The sequence below is a fragment of the Colossoma macropomum genome, unplaced genomic scaffold (assembly GCF_904425465.1).
Source record: "Colossoma macropomum unplaced genomic scaffold, Colossoma_macropomum, whole genome shotgun sequence".
Taxonomy (NCBI): domain Eukaryota; kingdom Metazoa; phylum Chordata; class Actinopteri; order Characiformes; family Serrasalmidae; genus Colossoma; species Colossoma macropomum.
In genome coordinates, this window is record NW_023494794.1 from 20,042,813 (window position 1) to 20,068,846 (window position 26,034).

General features: G+C 37.2%; 2 protein-coding genes across 2 annotated transcripts; one reads left to right on the forward strand and one right to left on the reverse strand.

The window, feature by feature from the left end:
- Positions 1–1,278: 1,278 nt before the first annotated feature.
- On the reverse strand, positions 1,279–6,027 carry hsf5 (heat shock transcription factor family member 5). Its single transcript, XM_036581027.1, has 4 exons — positions 5,517–6,027; positions 3,693–4,040; positions 3,490–3,578; positions 1,279–2,008 (listed from the first exon to the last, which is right to left on the reverse strand). Exons 1-4 carry the CDS (start codon positions 6,025–6,027, stop codon positions 1,478–1,480), a joined length of 1,479 nt encoding a protein of 492 aa, XP_036436920.1. The 3' UTR covers positions 1,279–1,477.
- Positions 6,028–11,890: 5,863 nt separating this feature from the next.
- Positions 11,891–16,554, forward strand: supt4h1 (SPT4 homolog, DSIF elongation factor subunit). The gene is made up of 5 exons (XM_036580528.1): positions 11,891–12,053; positions 13,214–13,320; positions 15,152–15,207; positions 15,316–15,369; positions 15,736–16,554. The coding sequence occupies exons 1-5, from the start codon at positions 11,985–11,987 to the stop codon at positions 15,801–15,803; spliced, it is 354 nt and encodes a 117-aa protein (XP_036436421.1). The 5' UTR covers positions 11,891–11,984; the 3' UTR covers positions 15,804–16,554.
- Positions 16,555–26,034: the final 9,480 nt, after the last annotated feature.

A 26,034-nucleotide genomic window follows, 5' to 3' on the forward strand; every position in this document is an offset into this window, starting at 1 on the left:
GTTGTAGGTGTACAGTTAGATATGTTTCCATGCATGATATGTATTAGCCCCACTCTATTTAAGTGGTGCAGCTTCAGTACTGGATACTTTGGTGAATTTCCTGCTCAAATACACCTGATTTAACTCATCAGTTAGTGCATGTGCAAGGTTAAGTTGGTGTGTTAGAGCAGGGAAATCACAAAGCAGCTGCGCTTTACGCCTCATTTCCACAACCCTGTTCTCAGTCCTGACATAATTCTGACATGCAACACCTCCAACTGGAAACTGAACTTGTTTCCATTATTATTAAACATCAGCAAAACTTTAAAACAAAATGAAGCAGTCAATTCTGTACATGTTTAAATTAAATCTGTTAATTGGTTCCAAAATTCATACATCCTCTGAAGGCAGATTGTTATTATTTTTATAGTTTTCAATTAATAAAAAAAATAGATGTATGTAGTTTGATTTGTATTCTCTTGATTTTGGGTGGTGATTCTGAATAAGCTTAAGAGAAGAATGGACAGAGCATAACCTTACCATTATTTGCTTCCACAAGGGACAATGCAAAGTTAGACTGTAATACAACAGTAATTCATCTAAGATACAATGTAGGTGTACCTAATAAACTGGCAACGATCAGTGGTCTATCAGTGGTTGTAGTTTGCCCCCTGCGGTTTAAACCATAAAACTACAAGCAATTGTTCAACTGAATAATTCAAATGCCCACACAATTTTACTTGGATAGTTTTGCATTTATTCAAATACCAAATAAAACTGCTATTCATTACACGTCATATAAAGTAGCCTTAGGTTCTCAGCCACAATGTAACAGTATTATTCCTCTTTACTTTAAAAATAAATAAATAAATAGTAGTTTTAAAATCTTAAAATGTTAGCTGCTAAAACAATTCAATTCAATTTAACATTAAAAATATTATTAATTATACTTTTTAAAATTAAATATATATAAATATATATATAATAATTATAAGTCTCTAAAATAACTTATATAATAAACTTCTACAGTTTAAAACGATTCTAATTAAATATAATCTGTAATTAATAAATCTAAAATCAATATGAATATTTTTGTATGGATAAATAAACGTAGAACAGAATTCTTAAGAATCAGAGAAAGCTATTAAATATACTGCATTTATGCAGGTACGTTCTATTCAATAAATTTGAAAAATTTGGCATTACCATCACGCCTATTAGAACTGGATATAAAATACAGTCTATTGTACCTATATATTGTACTTATTCAGCTTACAGCAGGAAGGGATGCAACTACTACATTGTAAATAAAGTGTGGTGTCTTTTAAGCATACATAGAGGCTGGTGCAGTATCCTCAAGGTGAGTTGTTTTGTTGTGGACTGATTGTTCTCTATCTGGCTCCTTCCTTGGAGGGATCAGCAACAGCAGGGGAACAAGGAGACATAAACACAATATCACATCACAAACAGCACTATCCAACAATTCTAAAAGACAGCCTCAGTGACTACATCTTTCTAGTGAATGGCAGTCATCATGATTGTTCCTAACCTTCAGAGAAGATTCCAACAGTGCTGCCTCTGATTGGCTGGACCCTTGCTCCAAGCCTTCGTCAGCCCCCGTCTCTGAACAGCTGGAGTGGGAACCCATGGTAATGGAAATGCCTGATGATACATTCCCTGGCACAGTGATGATGATGCCACCCATAGAACTGAATGAGGGGCTGGACTGTACAGGGATGGGCCTGGAGACCTTAGGAAAGTCATTGTGAGATGAGGCTAAGGCAGATGTGGGCTTGGAGGCTGTGGAGCTGTGGAGAGACAGGCCAACTAGATGTTTCTCTGGTGTCGAAATGGTAGGGCGCTTTTCTGGGGAAGAAACTTTAACCATGTGCACCTTGGGCGAACCCTGAAGCTCATCCACAATCTTAAACACAGTGTCCAGGTTCACATCAGTCTTCTTGGACATGCTGTCACCTGACAGCCAGTCTGGATTCTGACCACTAGAGTGAAGGTAGCCAGCTGCGTATGTCTGGTGAACAAATGGTAGGATTCAGTGAGTTACATTATTTATATGCATCATTATTACACTCAGAAGGGCTAGACTTTTTTATTAGATCTTGTTATTGCCATGTACACTACAGATCAACAGTATGAAATCATGCAGCGATTTTCTGAATTAAAAATAATAAAATCAATATATAATATAATAAAATAAGTCAATCTGCCAACAACTATCAAAACATCAAAATCACTTCTAAACTAATATGTAGCTTAACCAAAGAATATTTTCCAAAATATTCCACTGTTTTACAATGATGTAGTCCTGTTCTACTGTACTAATCTTCACACACTTTTCTTATACTGACCAGTTTTTAATTATTCATAAACTCCTTATTTACCACAGCTGATTCAGTTTATCAAGGCTTCAGGATCATCTGAATGTGAGAATCAAGTCGGTATGATAAAAGTTGCAATGAATGTCTGCATGATCATCACCGAAAGCATGACCAATTGAAGTCAATTTACAATGCAATATTATTTCACTCAATGACAGGAAGTGATGGTGGCATGGGGGAGGTTAAACATTATCTTTTTGTTTAATGTTTTTCCTTTCCCTGCTTTTTCAAGAAAGTCAAGTCCCTATACTTTGATTAAAGATTATGCAAAAGGGTTTGGTATGATGAATCATGCTTTATAGGGGGTGAAAGTGCAGAACTATGGAATCTGCTGGATGCATTAAAAACATTTTGAGTCGTCATTCATTTCACTACAGGGAAATAAAAAAAATCACTTGCACTGAAATTTTTGTGAACAACTAAACATACAAACATGTTGTAAGCATACGGGAACAAAAGAGTGGACTACAATATGATAGTAGAGCCAAGAGTAAAGACAAAGACCACCTTTTATTTATTTAATTTCCAGTCAAAATGGCCATTAAAAACATTATTAATTTTTCAGCATCAGAAAAAAATCATAAACAGAAAATATCTATTTAACAGAAAATTACACAGAAGCTTCAATAACTAAATATAATAATAATTTTTCAGTATGTAGTGTGCCCACACTTTGCTCTTCTTACAGCTTCTATACTGGTCAAAAGAGAATATTTTACTAATTTTGGAAACTCCTGTTTTTTCATTTATTTTCTTTTGACTCATCCCTTTCTTATGCAAGTGGATTATTTTATATAATCTCATCAGAAATAAGCTTGAAAAAAAATAGAGAAATAAGCTTGTACTTAATGGCTGTTTTGACTAGAAATTAAATAAATGAGGGGTAGTCTCTAACATTTGCAGAGTATCATAACTGTAAAGATGTGCTGATATACATGTCTGTTAATTCCTGAAAGACATAACACTTTTACAAATTTCCTGTTGTTTCCGAACTTTTGATCTGTTTAGTTTGGTACACAGTTTTAAGGCTCAAAATGGCAAATTAAATACTGTTTAACAAAGAATATCGTAAAGATTTCTTGTGAACAGTATGAGTTGACGATTCAGTTCTTACCGGGTAATAGCCATAATGGGAGTATGAGGCAGCTTGATGGGAACATGCCATGTCTGCATCCGAGGAGCCAGGGGGGCAGCACCGACTTGCTGCAAAAGGCCAGACACACATGTTAAGTAAGTGTTAAAACTTGATAAGTTCAGAAGATGTAACAATACATCATGTTACAATTTGAGCATTCCACTTTTGTAACCTGTCTTCACCTGGTGAGTAAAATCCTGATCGGTACTGTGGATGAGGATGCATAAGGGTATCAAATTTGGACCTGGCAGCTGCAGAGCTCTGGGAGCCCTGCTGAACATTAACAGAGGTGGGGTTAGACTGAACAGCGTACGTCATGTCTGCTGGGAAGTGGTGAAGCACATAGAGAGGAACATCCTTGTCAGTGTAGAAAGCTGACGATGAAGAGGAACTGTCGTGGCCCATGATCCATGCACTGGATGGAATAGGTGATCGGTCGTATTCTTTCAGCTGCTGAGAAGCATTGGAGTGATGCGGGTAACAACTAGAGCTCATCTGCCTTTGATGGACTTGTCTAGCCAACACTGAGCCTGATGATAGAGAAATCCTGTGATAAGCTGTGATAATGACCTAGCATGGCTAGAAGTACAGCACCTATTATTGACAGGGTAGTGAAGTTAAGGAAAGAACAGGCAAGAAAAGAAGTTAACTAACCTTTGTTGATATTAGATACTGTTGCATACATTACATCATCTCTAACTTAATTTTCTGAGAGGTTAATCATTATAAACAACACATTTACTTTGCTTCTGTGAAATGTTTTCAGTGCATTTCCATTAGTATTTTCATGCTTCAGTATGCAAAAATACTGCTATATTACTGTGGCTTTTCAGTAGTGTTTTTACATTAGTATTGGTCAGCCAGTGATACCACAAAGCCTAGGCCAACTTTTACAGTTCTCATTATTGGTTATTTAATGATGGGAATCAAATTATCAATCTCTACCAACATGTAAGTGTGTTAACTGCTGTGTCCTACTTTTCTCTCTCTCTATTGGGGAGAACAAGGGAACCAAACTCCTGTTATTTATTCGGTTCGCGGATGTATGGAATCTGTACTGCTTTACAATTGGTCACACCTTTGACTTTGGAGCTTTACCATTTTATTTTTGATGAAACGTCTGTCGAAAAGTGAAGAACAGCTCCTAAAAACTTCAGTTCCTATGCTGACAGATGATGGATGTACAAAGAACGTCCACTGCAGTGCAAGTCATTCAGTACTTCAGAATTTTTTTAACCTGCTACTTTTGTCATTCTACTCTTTTGTGAAAAAGGTACTTTTTACTTTTACTTGAATCATAACTTCAGTGAATAACAGTGATATAACATTTTGTTTTGAGTAGACCAATCTACCATGGAGAGGTATTTCTGCCAAACTGAAAAGCAATCGCTACTGTGGAAAAAGGTGAAATACAATGTACACATGACATAACTTTTCTGTGTCATGCAGAATACATGCAAAAATGAAAAACAAACCCTCTAATACAGACATATTTCTATGTCTAAATTCTTTACTAAAAAATCCAAATTTAAAACAAGAAATGATTAATTTGTGTCAGAATTAAATTCAATCCTCCTTGAAATGTAATGTGCAAAACCTATTGCTTCCCACCTTGCAGTTCTTAAAACAACATTAAATAAATGCAATGGATCTTCTTCTTTTCATTTTGGCACACTTTTTCTGCAAGTTCATGTGTGCACTGTATTTCACTGTTTTGGCTGCTGTTCAATGAGTCAAATATGTTTAAAGTATAAAAAGGAAGTCAAGCAATGTGAAAACACTGTAGTGCAGGACTGGGTTTTCATTTTGGCACATATTTCACACGTCACTATGGAAAGGTAATGTCATGTGTGCATTGTATTTCAGGTATGCCCACTGTAGCGACTGCTTTTCAACTTGGTACGAATTCCTCTCCATAATCTACCCACCTCTGGTGACACTTCCTTTCCTCACAATGGGTAATTTGGGTTCTATATATGCTTAATCACGTTGAACATACAACTGACCTCTTTTCTCAGCTGTAGTGTTGCATTCAGGAGAATTCAGCAGAAAGCGGTGAAAGCGGCTCGGTGGCCGGCAGGTCACCTCTAGACCGGCCTCTATCCTGGCCTTGTTAATACTAGTAAGTCGTTTTAAATTGGCCAGCAGCTCTGGGTGGCCCTGCTTGAAGTCTGGGTTATGGAAATGGTGCAGAATGATATCCATGACTGGCTTGCCTTCGATCTGCTTGTCTGAGATACCATCACCTGGTTTCAGTTTCCTGAAGCCGTAAAGGTTCAGCTGACGAATGAAACTGGTGAAGTTGGTGGTTTTGAAACACTCCGGTGATTTGCCTGATGCTCTGAGGCCTGGTGAGAGCAGCTCTGCCTCAAACAGCTGCTGATCAATGATGACTGCTTCCCCACGGGAGTCCCAGCGGATCGAGCGGATCTGGGGGTTATTCACCAAACACCATAACCTGGCAGGGAAGTTGTTGGGGTTGATCGGGAGGGTGAGAAGAGCTTCATCTATCTCCATACCACATGAAAAATTGTCCTCGGTGAGACCTCGTGTAACTAGAAGAGATTAAAGATTAAAGAAAGGCAGCATCATTTGTAACTAAGCTAATTTACACTCTTTAAAAGACGGTTTCTCAAGGGTTCTTTGGTAAAGGGAATGGTTATATTAAAAACATGACTTCTATATAGAAGCATTTCATGCTTTGCATGGTGAAAAGTTTCTTCAGATTGATAGAGAACGTGTTGTATATGGTTTTATATAGAATGTTTTAAAAAAATGTTTTTATATAGCATGAAAACTGATTTTTCTTGTTAGAAGCTTGACATCCTTTTTTGGTGCTATATAGAACCACTTTCAAAAAGGTTCTATACCAAAGCATTGACAACAGAGCTGGGCAATATGACAATATTTATCAATATCAAGGTAAATTACATCACAGTATGTCACTATTTTTTTTCTGAGTATATTGTGGGAATTGTGAGTACTTAAAAATCATTTCCCAGCTGCATGTTTGATTAAAAAGAGAGCATAATCAGTCCTGATTAATTGGTTTTAGTGCAGTACAGTGTGTACAATGTTTAAAACAAGTAATTAGATTCATAGTTTTTGACAGTATTTTAAAAATGTGGCACACTTTTTTCTTTTCTAACTTATCAGATGTCAGAAAAAATAAATATGACACAAAAAATGACACACCGTGTACTGTAAAACGTCCTAAAGTATCATGATATTAACTTACATTCTGCCGTATCACCCACCTCTAATATACAACACGTTCTCCATCAATCTGAAGAGCCATTTCACCATGCAAAGAGCCATTTAAGCACAAAATGGTTCCATATAGAACTCATGGTTCTAAACAGAACTATTCCCTTTTCTAAAGAACCTTGAAGAACTATCTTTTTAAGAGTGTAAATAGCTAGATAAGTCACGTTAACTGAGCAAAAACACAGTGGCTAGGCTGTAACAGTTGAAACCTTGCACTAACCGTAACAAGCTGACCGTGGCTAAGCCGTTAAGCCTAACGTTAGCGAAGTGAACCGTCGAAGTTAGCTAACGTCAGTTATCTGACCAGCGAGTCATTTAATCGGACTAAAATGAAACTAAGGACACGTCCGGAGGAATTTTAGGGCCAGTCATTCCCAAATAATTTTATTCCAAATTCCTGGAACAATTCATATGTAGGTTACCTCTTGTTGGGTTCCGTTTGGAGTTCTGCTTTCGTCTCAGAACCGTTGATGTTCCCGAACCGTTACGCATGATTTAAATTCTAAAGTACACAAACTGCCGCGCGAGACGCCGCATATCCACATAAAACACAGTCCTTAAAGGGCAATTTCACCGATTTTCATCATTTCTGTGTAATTCAGGGCTTGAGAGATAAACAACTCATTCAGATTGGTTTGATGCTCTCCATTATGTTTGTATTGCCATATGTATGAATGTTAAATGTGTGTACACGTTTTATTTGAATTAATTAAAAATAAATTAACTTTTATTTGTTAAATAATTTTTCTTTATCCTTGTACTTCCTGCCTTCTGCCCAATAGACCGCTGTAGTCGTGTCGTCATTCTGTAGTCCTCGTTATGCCCATATTAGAAACTCCGGGTCTGAGCCCCATTTCTCTGTGGCCAGAATGAATAGGGTTTTCGAAAAATCGCCTCTATCGCCCCCCTGTGTTAAATAAAAATGTTCAGAACCCGATTCGTTTTGTCCTGTGAACATTTTTCTCCCGAATACCACTGGATCCTCCGAATTACGAGGTCGGAAAGAGCTATAATACTAATATTGCTACATACGAGCTAAAGCTACTGCGCATTAATTTGATGTCACTAAGCTACGCGAAACTAAGGCAGGCTGTGGCGGAGCTCTGACGAGCTGTGGTATCTTATCGAAATGTTATACTGTAGCACATAAGTACAAGTATACGCGTAAATAAAACCTCTGGGTGGGATATTTTGATAGACTAATACTCCTTATCAAAAATACTGCCCGTGTTTAAACTACGAGGCTGAATTTAGCTTCTTTTTTCGCAGCTTCTTGTTTGAATGTTCCCGTTCCACCTTAAATGGTGCAGCAGCTGTGACTACCTGGCAAAAACATTAGCAAACGAGACGAAATACTGACCTGTCGGTTCTGTGAAACAGCAAAAATAAGTTAATGTCGCTCAGCTGTTAAGCGGAAATAGTGAAACCTCCTCATATCAGGCCTTTCAACCCTCCATGAAGCTGAAGTCAGCTTCTTTTTCGCCGGCTGCTTGTTCGAATTTCCCCGTTCCACCTTAAATGGCGTATCAGTTCAGAACGTGACTGCTGCACCGTTTAAGGTGGAACGGGAAAAGTCGAACAAAAAGCTGGCGAATGTCCTGAGAAAATGTCCTCAGAAAAATGTAACCAGCATTAAATTAATAATTAGGATATTCCGATAGCCTGTATCAGTTTATCAGGGGGTCAGCAGTGATGTTAAGCTGAGTCTGTACTGGATTCGCCTGAGTGCAGGTACGTCTGTAGATCTTTTCAAATCAAGCTAAAAGGATAGATCTATCGTGTTTCAGTGAGCATCAGATGAAGAACAGAGAACTGCAGGGAAACCTGATGGTTTTGTTCTGACTTCTTTTCATCTGCCCTCAGTCTGTAAATGGAAATGTACACTGACAAAGCTTAGGGAGGCTGCCAGTCTAATGACGTGAATTCGGTGCGCAGTAGCTTTAGCTCACATGTAGCAATATTCATATTTCAAATCTTTAACGACCTCGTAATCCAGGTTCCAGTGGATTCCAGGTTCCAGAGGATCCAGTGATATTCGAGAGAAAAATGTTCACAGGACAAAACGTATCGGGCTCTGAACATTTTTATTTAACACAGGGGGCGATAGAGGCGATTTTTCTAAAACCCTATTCATCCTGGCCGTAGAGAAATGGGGCTTAGACCCGGAGTTCCTAATATGGGCATAAGAGCATGGCGCCGATTACAAAATGAGAACACGATTACAATGGTCTATGACCGCTGGGATAGGCTCCCCCCGGATTAAAATACATTTTAGACCAAACTTTTATCACAGAACTGCTGTACAACAATGTCTCAGACTCCAGACAGCACATTCATAAACATTTCATGTAATAACTTTCTGTGAGGAAGCTTTTAGAGGTGGACGTCTGGTTCCTATCACCACCACTGTGAACAATTCTGACTTTCTCTAAAACGAAGCGTTTCACACCAAAATACTCTCAATGACTTTGTTGACATGTAAAGCATTTAATTATGCAGAAAATTTGAAATTTCAATGCCTTGAAGTATTACATACATACATACATCATCTAAACCGCTTATCCTTCTGGGTCGCGGTGGCCTTGAAGTATTGTGATATAGTATTTTTTGCCATATCACTCACCTCAGGTACTATTACACACAGTGTCTGCACCTCTCTGCCATGAAAGGATTTTAAAATATGTGTGTTTTAGGCCAATGGCTCTTTGCATCATGAACGTTTCTTCTGATTGATGGAGAATGTGCTGTGTATGGTTCTGTATGGAACCTTTTTGAAAATGGTCCTATATACCACAAACAAAAGTTTCTTTTATTGTTATGATGTCAAGCTTGTACCAATAGAGGAACCCTTTTCAAAAAGGTTCTATATAGAACCACATACAACACATTCTCCACCAATCTGAAGAACATTTCATGACGCCAAGAACCATTTAATCATGCAAACGGTTCTTTGAGTGTTCATGGTTCTGTATAGAATCACTGTTTTAATAAAGAACCCTTAAGGAACCATCTTTTTAAGAGTGTAGCTTTATGTGATGGAGCTTTTAGAGGCATTAAACTCTTCAGATGTCTGGTTCCTCTCACCACCACTGTGAACAATTCTGACTTGGTAGATTTCTCTAGAACCGAGCATTTCACATGAAACCAAACCGAATGGCTTTGTTTACATCTCAACCATTTAATTATGCAAAAAATTGGAAAAGTTGGTGGAATCCCACTTTAATAATGTGACAGACTATTTGAAGTCTATATGAGCGTTTAGGAGTTTATGAAAGGCCATTTGATATAGATTGCATGGTCAATATTTGATTTCATGCATTTGTACTGTACAAACACTTGGCACAGTAGACACACACAAACACGCACACACACACACATTATCTAAGGCAGTCAACACCCCAGCCAGGTTGCCAGTATATCACAGTGCAGATATACACACACAAACACACACACACAATCATTAATCTGTGAAACAGCAAAGAAGAATACAATATGTCTGTTTCAAGAGTCTGTACAAGAGTTTTTTATTGTAGTTGCTTACTAGTATCTGAGATAAAGGCTGATGGATATTAAACAATCTTAGTAAGGACACTCAATTAACAAATACCTGGTAATTGCTAAGGGCTGAGGCTAAATAATAACCAGCAAAAATCAATTTAATGTTAATTACTAACACTAAACCACTTACTTTTAGTATTAATTGTGTTTAACCATAGATTTTCAGTGTCTTAAGCTTGTTAAATATGTGAAAAGTAGGCCTGAATTGCTTTTCATTGGGTGTGCAAGTTGGTAGTTGTACTAACACAGCACTGATATCATAGACATGTAGGTAAAAAACAAAGAAATAGTCAGTCTTCAGAGTCGGCCCCAGAGCAAAAGGCTGTTTCTGGTATGTGCAACTTATAATGACAGCTGTATTTGTAGTAACAGCGCTATAGCTTGATAATGTAACAGCAACCAATAATACTGGTTAAGATCATACAGCCATCTGCTGTTAGCTTGCTAGCTAATGTGTAAATCAGTATGACACACCATCAGTGGATAGGAACCAGGAATCACAATGTCTAAACATAAATGTAGCCATTTTTTTATTTCATTATTATTTTTAGTTTTATTTTTAGTAATAGTTTTGGTTTTGTTTTTAATATCTGAAAAGTAAAGATTTAGTTTCATTTTATTTAGTTTCAGTTAAACTCTCATCCATGCACTGAAAAAAATGATTTTACTCAGTAATTATTTAGTTTTTGTTAGATTTGCAGTGGACATTATAGTTTTGATTGAGTGTTCGTGTTTTCGAGAACTGTAGTTTTCAGTTTTATTTCATTTAACGAGCATGTTTTTTCACTGCCAGTTTCGTTTTAGTAATAGTTTTAGTTAACTGTAATATGCTTGTGACATGAGTTTTTATATATCATTTTGGTTTACAAAAAAAAGTAAAAAGTAGTAATTGAGTGGTAGTTTTTAGAGAGATTAAATGCTTGATTCCCATCTCCACCACTGTGAACAAGTTTGACATGGTTTCTTTAGAATGATACATTTCACATCAAACTACTCTGAATGACTTTTCTTACATGTTATTTATCTAATTACACAATGAATTGCTCAATTAATTATGAAATCCCCCTTTAAAGTGCCAAAGAGGTTGTTCGGCCAAAGCCCCGGATGTCCCTTGTTATCATTCCGATATTAAAGTCATATAGAAAGCAATGCTTTCTGGTGTCCTTTAATCAAATGTATGTATTGCAAACTATATTCTTTTGAAATGCTCACGTTTATAATCGTTTATATTCAATCTATGTCATAATTATATAGTAAATCGTAATGATGACATGATAAATCGTGATTATGAGATGGTAATATATCATATTTAAGAGGTACTAAGTCATAATTATGAGATACCAAGTCATAATTAAGATACAGTCATTATCATGAGAGAGAGAAAGGGAGGAGGAAAGATAGAAGCTAAAAACTGTGAGAAACATAAGCCCGCATGAAGACCTTGAACGCGTCTTTACGATGTTTTACCAGAGCCAAAGTCACGTGTGTGAACGTAGCCTGTAAGGGAGGATCGGCGCATGTGTATGACATCATCTACAGGCTCCAGAAAGGCGAAGTGGGCTAAGGCTAGCAGGCTAACGTTCACCAGATCAAAACATTACTCAGAATAAGTGGATTAATTTCGGGTTTTTTCCGTAAAAGTGCTCATAATGTCCTTGGAGACTGTGCCCAAGGACCTTCGCCATTTGCGGGCTTGTCTGCTGTGCTCTCTGGTCAAGGTAACGGTAACGTTGTTCATAGTTCAGCTCTCCTCTCTCTGGATAGCCAGTTAGCTAGGTTAGCTACTCAGCTAACTCAGCCGGGCTGGCTAATAAACGACTTATGAATTGAGAAATGTTGCTTTAAACCGAGTAGTGTTGCTCGCACTCAAAAGAGGCATATATCATGTTGTCACATTAACGTTTATTATCTCTCCAACCGTAGATGTTTAGTTATTAGCTGATTAGCCAGGCAGGCTTTGTTTGTGAGCACAGATGCGAGCTGTGGTCGGTAGTATTGTACTTTCTTAGCTCGCTTTCCAGTTCTAGGCGCCTGGTTACGACAAAAGACTTGAAAAGTCGTTTACTTAGTAAGTTATAATTCTTGTATCTCTTGTATCTCACAGTTACTTAGCTACTATTCTCAAATTCTCAACATTATAAAAAAGCAGGTCATAATGTGAGAAAGTAAATCGTGATTATGAGATGGTAAGTCATAATTAAGAGATGGTAAGTCATAATTGAGATACTAAGTCGTAATTAAGATATAGTCTTTATTTTGACATAGTACCTCTTAATAATGAGATTCAATCTATGTCATAATTATGGGACAGTAAATCGTAATGATGACATTATAAATCGTGATTATGAGATGGTAATATATCATATTTATGAGGAAGTCATAATTATGAGATCCTAAGTCATAATTGAGATACCAAGTCATAATTAAGATATAGTCATTATCACGAGAGAGATTGAATCTCATTATTATGAGGTACTATGTCATAATTATGGGATAATATTTCATAATGATGACATTGTATGTCGCCGTCATGAGATGCTAAATCATAATTGAGATGTTAAGTCATAACATGAAGTAGAATCTTTTTCTTATGAGATACTACAGTGAGGTCGTAAATGTGAGATACGATCTTATTGTTAAGAGATGTTATTTCATAATTGAGATACTTAGTTAAAATTATGGAAAACCTTCTCATTATTATGGCTTATTAAGGGCTATGTATTTTTTCCAGTGGTAGAAAAGGGCTTCCATGTGTTTCAGACTCAGCTAGTTAAGAGTTTTGTTTGCAAATTTGTTACAGTACAGATTTTTACTGCAGGCACAGGTTTTATTGACTCATACAAAGTGAACACACAGTCTTCTTTCTCTCTGTCCTCAGACTATTGACCAGTTTGAATACGATGGCTGTGATAACTGTGAGGCATATCTACAAATGAAGGGCAACCGCGAGATGGTTTATGAATGCACAAGCTCGTCCTTCGATGGGTAAGCAGTGGTGTTTTTAAAGGCAATTTCAGAGATCTTTCAAAACTTTCTGTATAGTTAAATTGTTGAGATTTGAACAAATTCATTGAGTGTTTTGATGTGAAATGGTGAGTTACAGAAAAACAAACATAAAACATAAATGAACCAGGGGTCGCAAAGCCTACAGTGAAAATATAGCGATTTTATTTAACCTTAAATAACCAGTGAATCTACTGAAGTACTTGAATATCTGGAAAAATACAAATTCTTTGGGTACTATTTTGCCTTAGAACACCACGCATGAACTTCCCTGACATGAATATATAAAACTAATATTATTTTCTGTTATGTTATAAGCCAAAACATTGTCTTAAAATTATTATAAAACAGTCTCAGGCATCAGACAGCGTATTTGTGACCATTCCATGTCATAACTTTCTGTGGCTTTTAGAGCCATTTAAACTCCTTAATCGTCTGGTTCCTGTCACTGTAAACAAGTGAGTAAATTGTCTAAAACGGGGCAGTTCACATTAAATCAGTCTGAATGACTTTGTTTACATCTTAATGATGAAATAATCCCTGAAGTTTTGAAAAATCAGTGGAGTTCCCCTTTTAACCCTTTAATGCATGGTGTCCACACATGCACAGTTGATTTGACGCCATTTTTTTTGGTAAATAACATGTTAACAAATTTGGGACCATGAAACAACAGACCATCTGATGAGCCAGAGTCTAACTGTTGCACCATTTAAAGTGGAACAGGAAAATTCAAACAAGAACCTGGCATGAAAGAAGCTGGTTTCAGCTTCATCATTTAGGCAGAATAAATTAAATGCTATAGTTTAACTGCTCATTGCTGTTAGTTGTTTTCTCACTGAGAAACATAGCATTAGTGAGCTTTGTGGGTAAGCTAATTTAGCCGTGAATAGTGTTATAAGCTGCTGTAAGCGATGTTGCCAGAGAATTTTTAGAAATGACGAGCAAGGGAGAAAAGAGAGGACAGTTTGTTTGTTTACTCAATAAAACTGCCAGACTGTATCATAAATAAAGCTTAGCCTGCACCACTCAATGACTGTAACGTACAACGTAGGCTACTGGTCATGTTTGCCTGACAGTAACAGCTTTCACGTTACTGCAGTAGAAGCAGGCATGGCTGACATGAATGTTGCTAGGCTTATTTACGCTAAGAGAAGAAATGATGGGGATATTTTTTATTATTATTTAAGGAATGTAGTTCATGTGACAGTTACCAACTTAACATGAACACTGATAACCTCTTTCGTGGGGTAAAGTTAATCTGCATGACTCTGCTTGGTTAGCTGATTGTTGTGATTTGTGGCCCTCCACAAATGTGTGTTGTCAGCAGGGAAGTTGCAGAGCACCTTCCAAAAGACAGACTAGGCAACGACAACACTTATAACGTGGTTGAAAGATCTGTCTTCCATCTTTCTGTTTTTTTTTTTTAATTGTCATTTATCAGCTGTTAAAAATGCAGATAGCTATTTATCTGCAACTAGCTCATATCAGCTGATATTTATCGGTAAAGGGGTGTGTGTGTGTGTGTGTGTGTGTGTGTGTGTGTGTGTGTGTGTGTGTGTATATGACAGCACGTGGTACAGAGTGTGATAGGAGAAAGGCGGTGATACATATAAACATGCATTGTGTCTACATACGTGCACATTTCAGCAACTTCAAAATAAAACGGATATTTAGAAAAAAATAAGTAGTGCTTTAATCTGTTCTCAGTCTGGATTTTTAAAAGTAATTTATGCATAAAATGGTTCAGTTTAATTTCTCTTGTGTGACATTACTCTATTCTAATAATACTGATTACTGTTTTTTTTATTCATAGTGTTATTGCCATGATGAGCCCTGAAGACAGTTGGGTAGCTAAATGGCAAAGAATAGGTAAGAATACATACATTTCTCTGTGACTGTCATTTTGACCTACATGGTGACTGCTGAGTGATTGTAAGTGCTAGATTAATGAATGTTCTCCATTGTTTTCTTTCTCAGGAAATTTCAAGCCAGGTGTGTACGCTGTAACAGTAACTGGGCGATTACCTCCAGGTAAGTTAAAGCTTTGATCAGGAACATTGATCATAACATAATACTCCTCCATAGTACTTACCTTCCCTTGTACTGTTGAAAATGATAGAGCAATATTAGGGTTAGAGTTTGATTTCTTAGATGAGGACACTTGAATCCTGAAGTAAACCGTTCATAGAGGAATGTTCATTTAAAAATCTTTTATATCGTAAAAAACTTTAAACAAGGCATAGACATTTAGTTTAGTTCAGATCATTATAAAACACATGCAAGTGTACACTACACAAATCCTAAAAATAATTGAGGATAAATTAGATCTTATCTATGAGAGTCTTGAATCATATTCTGTTTTAAATGGTAAGCCATTCTTCATAATCTGTGTATTAGGAGTGGTTCGAGAACTGAAGAGCAGAGGGGTCATCTACAGGTCCAGAGACACAGCAGTCAAGACATAAAAGTGAAACGCAGCCCAGTTTGGACATCACATCCCAAGTTCTTCTGCTACACAATGATAGCTGTGGATCTTGCCTTCTACAGTCGTCAGCCCCAGTCAAATTACATGTTTTGTTGATTTTCTAAGTGAAAATAACTGGATACATCCTCTACAGGGAACAAACTTAAATGTGGAATTTTTCTGCAGATTTTAGTCCACAATTTTTATTTATTTACTGAGTTTAGAATATTGGAAAAAACATAAAATATGCCATAACATTTGCACAGGCATTTTATGTTTGTTTTTCTCAAACATGTTAAATTTAGCAAATAAACAGTAATTGTGCCTTAAAATGTGCAGAAGTATGACCTCTGTAGAGGGTGTGGACTAATTACAATCAGAAAATCAACAGAACGTAATTTGAGCCAGTCCATTTGTGAAAAATTCCAGTTTTAGATTCCTGAGCCAGGCAAACATGTTTACAGTATGTGGTTACTTGGCTCAGGTGGGGAAAAAATAGAATGGAGATCAGCTGGAGCTCCTTATGGGGTGAATTGGTAACTTCTGCTCTACAACTATACATAGTGCTGTGATATTCTTTTGCTTCATTGTTTCATCCAGAATTGTTTTGTGTCAGTGTCTTACGAATAGTCTTTTATTTTCTCTTCATAATTTTGTTGGTTGTTTTGCAAGAACACCACAACGTTGACACGTTTGTGGGAAGGGGTTGGACAATGTTGACCAATAAAATTTGAACAAAACTTGTTACTTAACATGACATATCCTTTTTAATGAATACCTACCAGAAGGGGGCGCTATAGTTCTTGTTTTAACTTGACATTTACTCAAACACTTAAGGGGGATTTCTCAACATTTCTTTATCTAAACTATGAAGTTAAAAAGAAATCACTCCGAGTGGATAAATGTGAGTTTTACTGCCTGATTTCTTTATAGTGGTGGTGATAGGAACCGAAAATTACAATGCAACACAAATGTAGCCCTTTTATGTACTATCTAAAACAACCAGCGAGCCTACATGTCTTGAGTTTTTATATCACTGCACTCGGAACAAAACCTTGTATCTCCATTTTTGACAATTTGAAAATGCCGTATACATTGTATGTAAATTTCATGATGATTGGGCCAACGGCCCAAAATTACTTGGAAAAAAACACCTGGTTCCATTGACTTACATTAAAAGTAAAGTAGGTTTTTCCTTCTCCTGTAAAGTTATCATTTTGTAGATGGAGGTTTTGTTCTGACGGCAGCGACATGTTTTATAAATGTACATATAGAAGTACTGATAAATCCAAATTTTAATACTAAATACTATTGTGCCAAAAAGTACATTTTAGGCCAAAATCTTATCTCAAAACTATTGTAAAATAATGTCTCAGTCATCAGGCAGGGTATTCATAGCCATTTCATGTAATACCTTTTTGTGAGGGAGCTTTTAGAGGCATTAAACTGTTAAGATGGTTCCTGTCACCTCCACTCTGAACAACTGTGACCAAATTTCTCGACAGTGGTGTATTTTACACCAAGCCTCTGATTGGTTACCCTTTAACAAGCCCTCATTTGAAATGTCCACGTTCCCAAACAAGTTTATGTGAAATTTTCAGATGCAGATTTTATGAAAGTTACAATCTTTTCACCACTTCTCACCATCTGAACAGTTATGACCTTTGTAATGTTTTTCTCAATAGGACAGCAGTGGATCACTGTATCGTAGTACATTGCCTCATCTAATGGCTTGCAAAGAAGTGACTTGTAGGATTTGCTTGCTTGTTGCTGTGTATCCTACAGGCAGGCCCTGAGCAGCGTTGTTCCTCTAGTCTGCCTTGAGTAGCAATGAAGGAAGTGTTGTCATACAATCATCAGCCCGCAACAGCCATACACAGCAGTCAGCTCCATTTCACAATCATAACCTGTTTTGTCCCTTTATGTGTGCTTACACCAACAACAATGCACAAACATCCTAATGTGCCGATGAAACGGCCCCGAAGACAATGTTACCGTCTTCAAAGCCGTGTTCGTTTTAGAGGGGGTGGCTTTTTTTTCCACCTTTGTACTCCTCTTTTCACACATAGCCTACGTCTGTCACGTGTTGAGGAGGAAACCACCACAATCCCCCTCACATGACAGAAAAACACTTTCAGAATGAATCATATAAGCACCTAAATGAGTAATCATTTTTTACATAAAGATCCCAAAGCTTAAGGGTTCATTCCACCTTTGGGATGACCCCCAGGAAGGGCCCTTGATTAGACCTCCCCCATGTGAGATGGAAGGATGACTTAAGGGAGAAGTTGCTATTTTCAGGGATGGCGTAAGCACAAAAGGCCGGCCATCCTCTAAAACCATCAGCGGTTGATTTTCAAAATAGTCTTGTTCCTTCCGTTTCCTTCTCACACCATCGTATGGCTTTAACTTTGAGGACCAGTTTTCTGGACAAGCTTAGTGTTGGACGAAAAAATCACTGTCTGAGGATCTTACTATTGAAAGGCCTTTAAGTTTAGGTGAGTGTTTCCCAATCCTGCTCCTTCAGTAACCCTGAACTGCACATTTAAGTGTTGTCTCTTCTTCCAACACATTAACTCTGCTCATCAAGAAGCCCTTCATTAAAGTAAACTAGGTGTTTTTGCAGTACAGGGGTACTCCAGGACCAGCACTGGATGAATGTACTCATCCAAATTACTCAAAATGTTGAACTGTTTCGGCAAATTTTAGTCGCAAGAAACTTTTGCGAGCCCATTGGAACTGACCCCTCCATGCTCCACCCACTAATGCACTATTGACCAGCTTTGTTGGAAAGTTGGACAAGTGTTACAGAACATAAACCCTAGTGAAAAATTTCAGTACACATCAGGGGGCGGGAAAGTGTCACAGTTGGCAAATTCCATAGCAATCACTGTAGCGTTTAAAACAGATTAACTTTCTGCTCAGCCTATCAAAGAGATGCTTATCGCTCAAAACTTCACACATAAAAAATCTGATCTATCCTTTTCACACGCATACAAAATATCATTGAAATGAATAGTGCACTCTAAATAAATACCCCATGAGAGGAAATATACAAATGTTGTTTTTTGACTTTGTTCTTCTAATTGGAACAAAAAAGTAGTGTTCTTGTGCAAATTGCATCTGCTGTCATTATAAAAGATGGCACGATTGGTTGGGAAAATTCATATCATATGGAAATCATATGGAAAAGTTACAGAGCCATAACAAAGACTTTAAACATCCCTGTCGGTATGTTTGGTTCAATAATATGCAATTAGAAAGTTCATAGAACCACAGTTAATCGAGATATTAGAGGAGAATTTAATGTTATTGATGAAGAAAGGGGAGAAATAGACATTTCAACAAGACAATAATCCTAAACATGCAGCTAAAACCACTCAAGACTGTTTTCTAAAACAGATGTGGGTGCTTGCATGGCCTAGCCAATCTCGAATCCCATTGAAAAAGCATGAAGGATTTTGAAATTGCGGGACCAACCCTCTTAACCTTGGAGAATTGAGACAGTTTGCCAAGTACAATGGGCCAAAACCGAACCAGGACTCTGCCAAAAGCTCATTACTTCTTACCATAGACATCTTGAAGCTCTCATTGCCAACAATGGCTGTGCAGCAAAGTGGATACGTGCACTGGAAGTCAACTAACAAAAGTAAAAGCACAAAAAACGTGTTTGAATGTTTTCCCCTCACTCTAGGTATTTTAACAAAAAAAGTGTGATCTGCAATTTCTCATTAGATTGAATGGGATTTTTTTTTCAACCTCACAACTGCTACATTTGTATTGCATTACAGTTGCATTGTGCACAAATTGTACAAATATACCTACACTGTTCTTTTAAGTCACAAGAAAATAAAGATATTACTGAACAACCAACACTCAAACTTTTACATTGCATTATCTTTATTGAACTAAATGCTTAGAAAGGTAAATACAACCAAATGGATGTCAAGTGCATCATGGGCTGATACAGAAGAAAAGCTCTCAAGACTGGACAGTTACTAAAGGATTTCTAAAGACAGGTAGATAGTTTTTCATAGTTTTTGCTGAGAGCGAGTGTCCTACAAAGATCAGTATAAGGGCATCCCACAGAATCCTCAAACAAGTGAAAGAGTTATGTAGGCATCTGTTGTCTTACTGAGAAAAACAGAGTGACCTTCATAGAATGTTACCACAGAGGAAAGCCCTGCTCCAAAAAAACAAGCTGAACTTTTTGGTAAACATAAGCCATGTATTTGATGGGGAAAATACATAATACTGCATAGGCACACCAAAGGCTGATCCCAACTGTTTTTTGCGATCAATTTTTTTATTGAGTTTTGTTCACACGTGTAAATAGTTGACCCGTAACAGTAGACAGTTAAGGAAAAATGGGGGGTGGTTTGAAGGGGCAGTCTTAAAAAAGTGTACCGATGTAGATACATGCGTACTAAAATCTTCTTTACTACAGAGATAACAGTACTATAAGAATGCCTGTACAAAATTTCCAAAAGCAGATGCCATTTCAGACCGAGCTTGTATAGCCTTTGATTGGGCCTTGTTCACTCTTGCAGTCATACCTTCACGGGTCACAATTCTGTCCAGTGTAAGAATCCAAAACCTTTGTAAATTTAAACTAGGAGTAAACTAACATTTAATAATCTACTTTTTAGCTGCAGTAAAAACAGAGAATAGCATGCAGTGTAAAAATTTCTCCAGCATTAATTAAATAAAGAGGCAGGTTTGGGAATAAATAAGATTTAGTATTTTCACTGAAGTCCATCCATCCCTCCATCATCTAAACCGCTTATCCTTCTGGGTCGCGGTGACTTTCACTGAAGTCTTATTAACAAATTTGCAAAAGTATGGGCTCACATTCCCAGAACATGTGTAGAAAAGTGCGTGGTGTATGTGCAGAACAGAAATGACAGTTGTAATTAGGAATCAGTCCCATTTTGTGACGTCTATATAATAATATCTGCGGATGATTTTATTTTGGATTAACTGATGAGCTAAATTTTTAGAAGGTTATGTTACACCAGATACCAGTCTGGGTTGAGACCACAAAGTTGAAGCTCTTTGTCCTCTTTGTATATAGAGAATATGCAGAGATCTGCCTCATTCCAACTGTGAAGCATGGTGGAGGGTGTATAATGCTGCACTCGGGTACTTTCTGAAACTGGGAAGTACCAAATCTCCCAAAAACTATACTTGATTCTAGATGATACACAGGTTTATCAGATGTGACATGAACCACAACATGTTATTTTTTCTCCCAGTGAAATTCTGTAAACATGACAGTGAATTAAATATACCTGATGTGCTTCTATGTGACTGTTTCATAGAGGTTGTTGCTAATGCAGGAGGTACTACATCAATTTATATCCAAAAGTATCCAGACACCCCACTGCTGACACAGGTGTTCAATTGTACACACACAGCATGTATAGTCTCCATAGAAAAGCATTGACCACTAGAATGAGACGTTCTGGAGTAGATACACATGACCCAAAGGTCACCACGCTCAGTGCCAAACTTAACCCCCCAGCATTGGGCTGTGGAGCAGTCTCTGGAGGAATGGAGCTCCTTTGGGATGAGTTGGGAGTGATCCTGAACTGATCATCCAACATCAGTACCTGACCTCGCTAATGTTCTTGTGACTGAATGCGATCAAATCCTCACAGTAATGTTTTGTCAAGACTGAAGACGGTCATTAACTGGGGTAAGATCACATATTAGGAGCATTTAATGCTGTAAATGAGGTGGGGTCATGATAGTTTTACACTGTGCCCTATTTATGAGCAGCTTACAGGGACGTGGGAAGTGGGGTGGTGCTGAGGGGGCTGCAGCATTCCCAGACTTCAGGATTGCAATCACTAAATATAATAATAATAATAATAGTATTATAATAATAATAATAGTATTTATAATAAAAACAGTAAGTAGAGATCTGAACTTTATAATAATGTGAGTGTGGTAAAAACTAATGTGCACTAATTTTAGAAAGAAGTTTACATTTTTCTATTTTATTTATATATTTTCAAAACTTGTAGTAGCCATGCTTTGTGTAAGTTAATGACGTATTTTCATGAAAGCGAGTCAAATCGCTTTCTTTGCCAACTATTGCTACTGAAACATAAGAGGTTGAGGTGCAAAGTGAGAAAGTGTGTGCAGTGTTTGTGTGCTTTCCTACAGAGCCCTGCGGGTGATGTCCTGTAAAAATTAAAATAATGTGTGGCTACGACTTAGTAAGGCATGGGGATGAGATCCTAATGTGTGGCCACGACTTAGTATGGCATGGGAACGAGATCATGCCTTGCTGAGTCGTGGCCACACATTAGAATCTCATTCCCACGTTGTGGAATGGAGAAACATAAACGTTAAATATAAGACTGAATGTCATAAAACTACGTCATGTTTTGACAGACGTGATTTCATAAGTTTGCTTGTGCAGTTAGTGCAGAGTTCCCAGCTCCAGTCCTGCAGCCCCTGCACTGCATAAATGTGGTTTCCCTGGTTAAAATACCTGATATTATTAGCTAATTAATTCCTTCTTGAGCTGAACGAGGAGTGAACAGCAGAGAGGATACTTAGTATATACTAAAATTATGCTAAAATCCCAAAAGTACATTTTCTGTTTCATGGGAATTCACCTAAAATTTTCAAAATTGTATATTTTAAAGCAACACATTTTATATTATATGCTCTATGGAAAATAGAGTGTGCTGTAAGGATATAGACTTGAACACATATATTTCTCAACATACTGAAGCATAACTCAACAAAAGTATATTTGTTATCAACATCAGTGTATTAATCAGAAGTATATTTTAAAGCAATGACTTTAAAAGTATGCTTCAGTTGTATTTTATGACTCAAATGACTCAAACTACGTAGCAATCAAATGTGGGTATCAGTACAGACAAGAATATGCACTTAAAATGTATTTCAAGTGTCTTAACAGCTGCTTAAGTTAATTTCAATGCAACATAAGTCATACAGTTTAGAACTAAAGATGCATTTAAACATTTCTTAAATATAATTCAAGTATATTTAAATTGGGTTCAGTTATTTCTAATAATGTACACTTAATAATGTTTTATAAAAGTACACTGAATATCCAGTAGTACATTTATAATATATACTGTAATAAGACATGCAGCTTAAATCTACTTACGTGCAACTTAAAAAAACACTTAAAAGCACAAATAAATGTATTTAGTCATACCTACAATACAATTTAAATACACTTGTCATAAGTTGTTCCAACAATACATTTAGTGTGTATTAAAGTATGTTTGAAGTGTAAATGTTGTGTGTACATTTTATATGAAATACACTGGTGAAAACTACACTTAAATGCATTTTCTTTTACAAAGGTAGACTCTTAAAGCACAAAGATAACAGGGGCAGAGTTTCTTGCCATTTTACCCTGAGCGAAAGCCAAGTTCTCCTGTGTAAATCCTTATTTTTTACAATTTTATAGAGAAATGAAGACACTGATCCCAGACCAGCACTAAAGGAGGACGTTCTGTGAACAATGAGAAATGAAGAAGAGAAAGTTAGTCAGAACGAAACAGAGAAATCAGGACTCAGTTAGAAAGTGGTTACCTCGTGGAGGGCAGAGGAGAGTTGGTTTGTGACCTACAGTTCTGGAGGGTGAACGTCTGAGCATTTAGAATGGACAAAGAGGATAAAGACAGGTTTACTTAATAAGCACACAAGCGTTTTAAGCATATTAAACACATTTACACATAGACATCAGACTATTATTGCTGACTGACAGGAACCTGGAGTGAGATGCTTTGCCATTAAAGTGTGTTGAGGATACACATTCAGCAATGATTTGAAGTGATTTGAAGGAGGAGCTGGACAGTATAACATAGATCCAACCAGTTCATCAAGGGTTCTTTAGTAAAGACAATGATTCTATATAGAACAATGAACATTCAAAGGACTATTAGCATGCTTAAATGGTTCTTTACATAGTGAAATGGTTCTTCAGACTAATGCACAATGTGTTGTATAAGGTTCTATATGAATCCTTTTAGAAAATGGTTCTATAGAGCACCAAAAAAGAGTTCTACTATTGTGACAAGCTTGACATCATAATAATAGCAGAACCCTTTTTGGTTCTATAATGAATTATAAACAACACATTCTCCATCAATCTGACGAACCATTTCACCAAGCAAAGAACTATTTAATTATGTGAATGGTTCTTTGAATATTCATGGTTCTATATTGAACCATTTTTGTTCTAAAGAGCTCACTGAATTGAGCGTGGTACTGTATTAGGATGCCACCATTGCAACAAGTCAGTTTGCAAAATTTCTTTCCTCCCAGATATTCCACGATCAGCTGTGAGTGGTATTATTGAAAAGTTTACAGTGTTTAGGAGCCACAGCAACTCAGCCACGAAGTATCAGACCACGTAAAGTTACAGAGTGGGTCACTGAGTGTTGAGGAGCATAGAGCATAAAAGTCTCCAACGCTCTGCTGATCAATAACTGCAGAGTTCCAAACCTCCTCTGGCATCAACAACAGCACAAAAACTGTGTGCCAGGAGCTTCATGAGTTTCCATTGCTGAGCAGCTGCATGCAAGCCTTACATCACCAAACACAATGACAAGCATCAGATAGAGTGATGGAAAGTATGACGCTACGGGACTCTGGAGCAGTGGAAGCGTATTCTGTGGATTGACGAATCACGCTTCTCTATCTGGCAGTCTGATGGATGAGTCTGGATTTGTTGAATGCCATGAGAACATTACCTGCCTGACTGCATTGAGCCAACTATAAAGTTTGGTGGAGGAGGGATAATGCTATGGGGTTGTTTTTCAGGGGTTGGCTGAGGCCCCTTAGTTCTAGTGAAGGAAAATCTTAATGCTTCAGCAGATAGAGACATTTTGGACAATTGTTTGCTTTCAACTTTGTGGGAACAGTTTGGGGCAGAACCATTTCTGTTCCAGCATGACTGAGCCCCAGTGCACAAAGCGAGCTCCATAAAGGCATGACTGGGTGAGTTTGATGTGGAAGAACTTGACTGGCCCTCACAGCCCTGACCTCAACCCCATCAAACACCTTTGGGATGAACTAGAACAGAAATTATGAGTCAGGCCCTCTCGTCCAACATCAGTGTCCAACCTCACAAGTGCTCTTCTGGATAAATGGGCAAACATTTCCACAGATACACTCCATAATCTTGTAGAAAGCTTCCCAGAAGAGTGGAAGCTGTTATAGCTGCAAAGGGGGGACCAACTCCATATTAATGCCTATATATTTAGAATTGGATGGCATAAAAACTCCTGTAGGTGTATTGTGTAGATGTCCCAATACTTTTGTCCATATGGTGTAGGTACTTAAATACATTTGTGTATTTTAATGTACATTTTCTGTTTCTTTGCTGAATTGAACATATTTAATGTTTATGCTCAGCAAGTAAATAGAAATCGTGCATTAAAGTGCAGAAAATGCTGTTTAAAATGCTGTTTATTTGCTGAACTGACATAATGGGAAAAATAACACATAAAATGTGGCCTGTGCAAAAGTGCTAGCACATTTCATATTTATTCTTTTTCTAATATGTTAAACTCAGCAAATAATCAGAATAAAAGTTGCAGAAAATGCCATAATTTGTTCCCTGTAGAGTAGGGGTGGGCAACTTCAGTCTTGGGGGGGGGGAGATTCCTGCACACTTTTGTGATTTTCCTACTATAGCACACCTGATTCAGTTGACCTCTTAAATGGCCAGGACCCGCTGGTGGGCCCACAGTTTTATTACACACTTCTATGTCCTAAGAAAAACTCAACCAGTTTGTACTGAAGTCCCAGTAGTTACTGAACAATAAGCCTTATCATGTAATAAGCCTGAGATTTTAAGGGGTTAATCAGCTAATTACCAGGTTTAGCTGGTGTGCTAAAGCAGGCAAATCACCAACTGTTCTGGACTCCACCCCTCAGATTCCCACCCCTGCTGTAGAGGATATGTTAACCTATTTTCACTTAGAAAGCCAACAATGTCATTTGACCAGGGGTGTGCAAACTTTTGCATACGACTGTACCATAAAAGTCTGAGACCACATTGAAAATCAGATTTTTTTTTTTTTTTTCATTCACAACTGGAAAAAAGCAACGGAAAGTTTTAGAAATGTAAAATATTTAAAACAAAGAAAAGTGATTACAAATCAGCTGAAAACAGAAATATTCAAGATTCTGCACTCTTTCTAGGTCACTATTCAAATTTCAGCAAATTT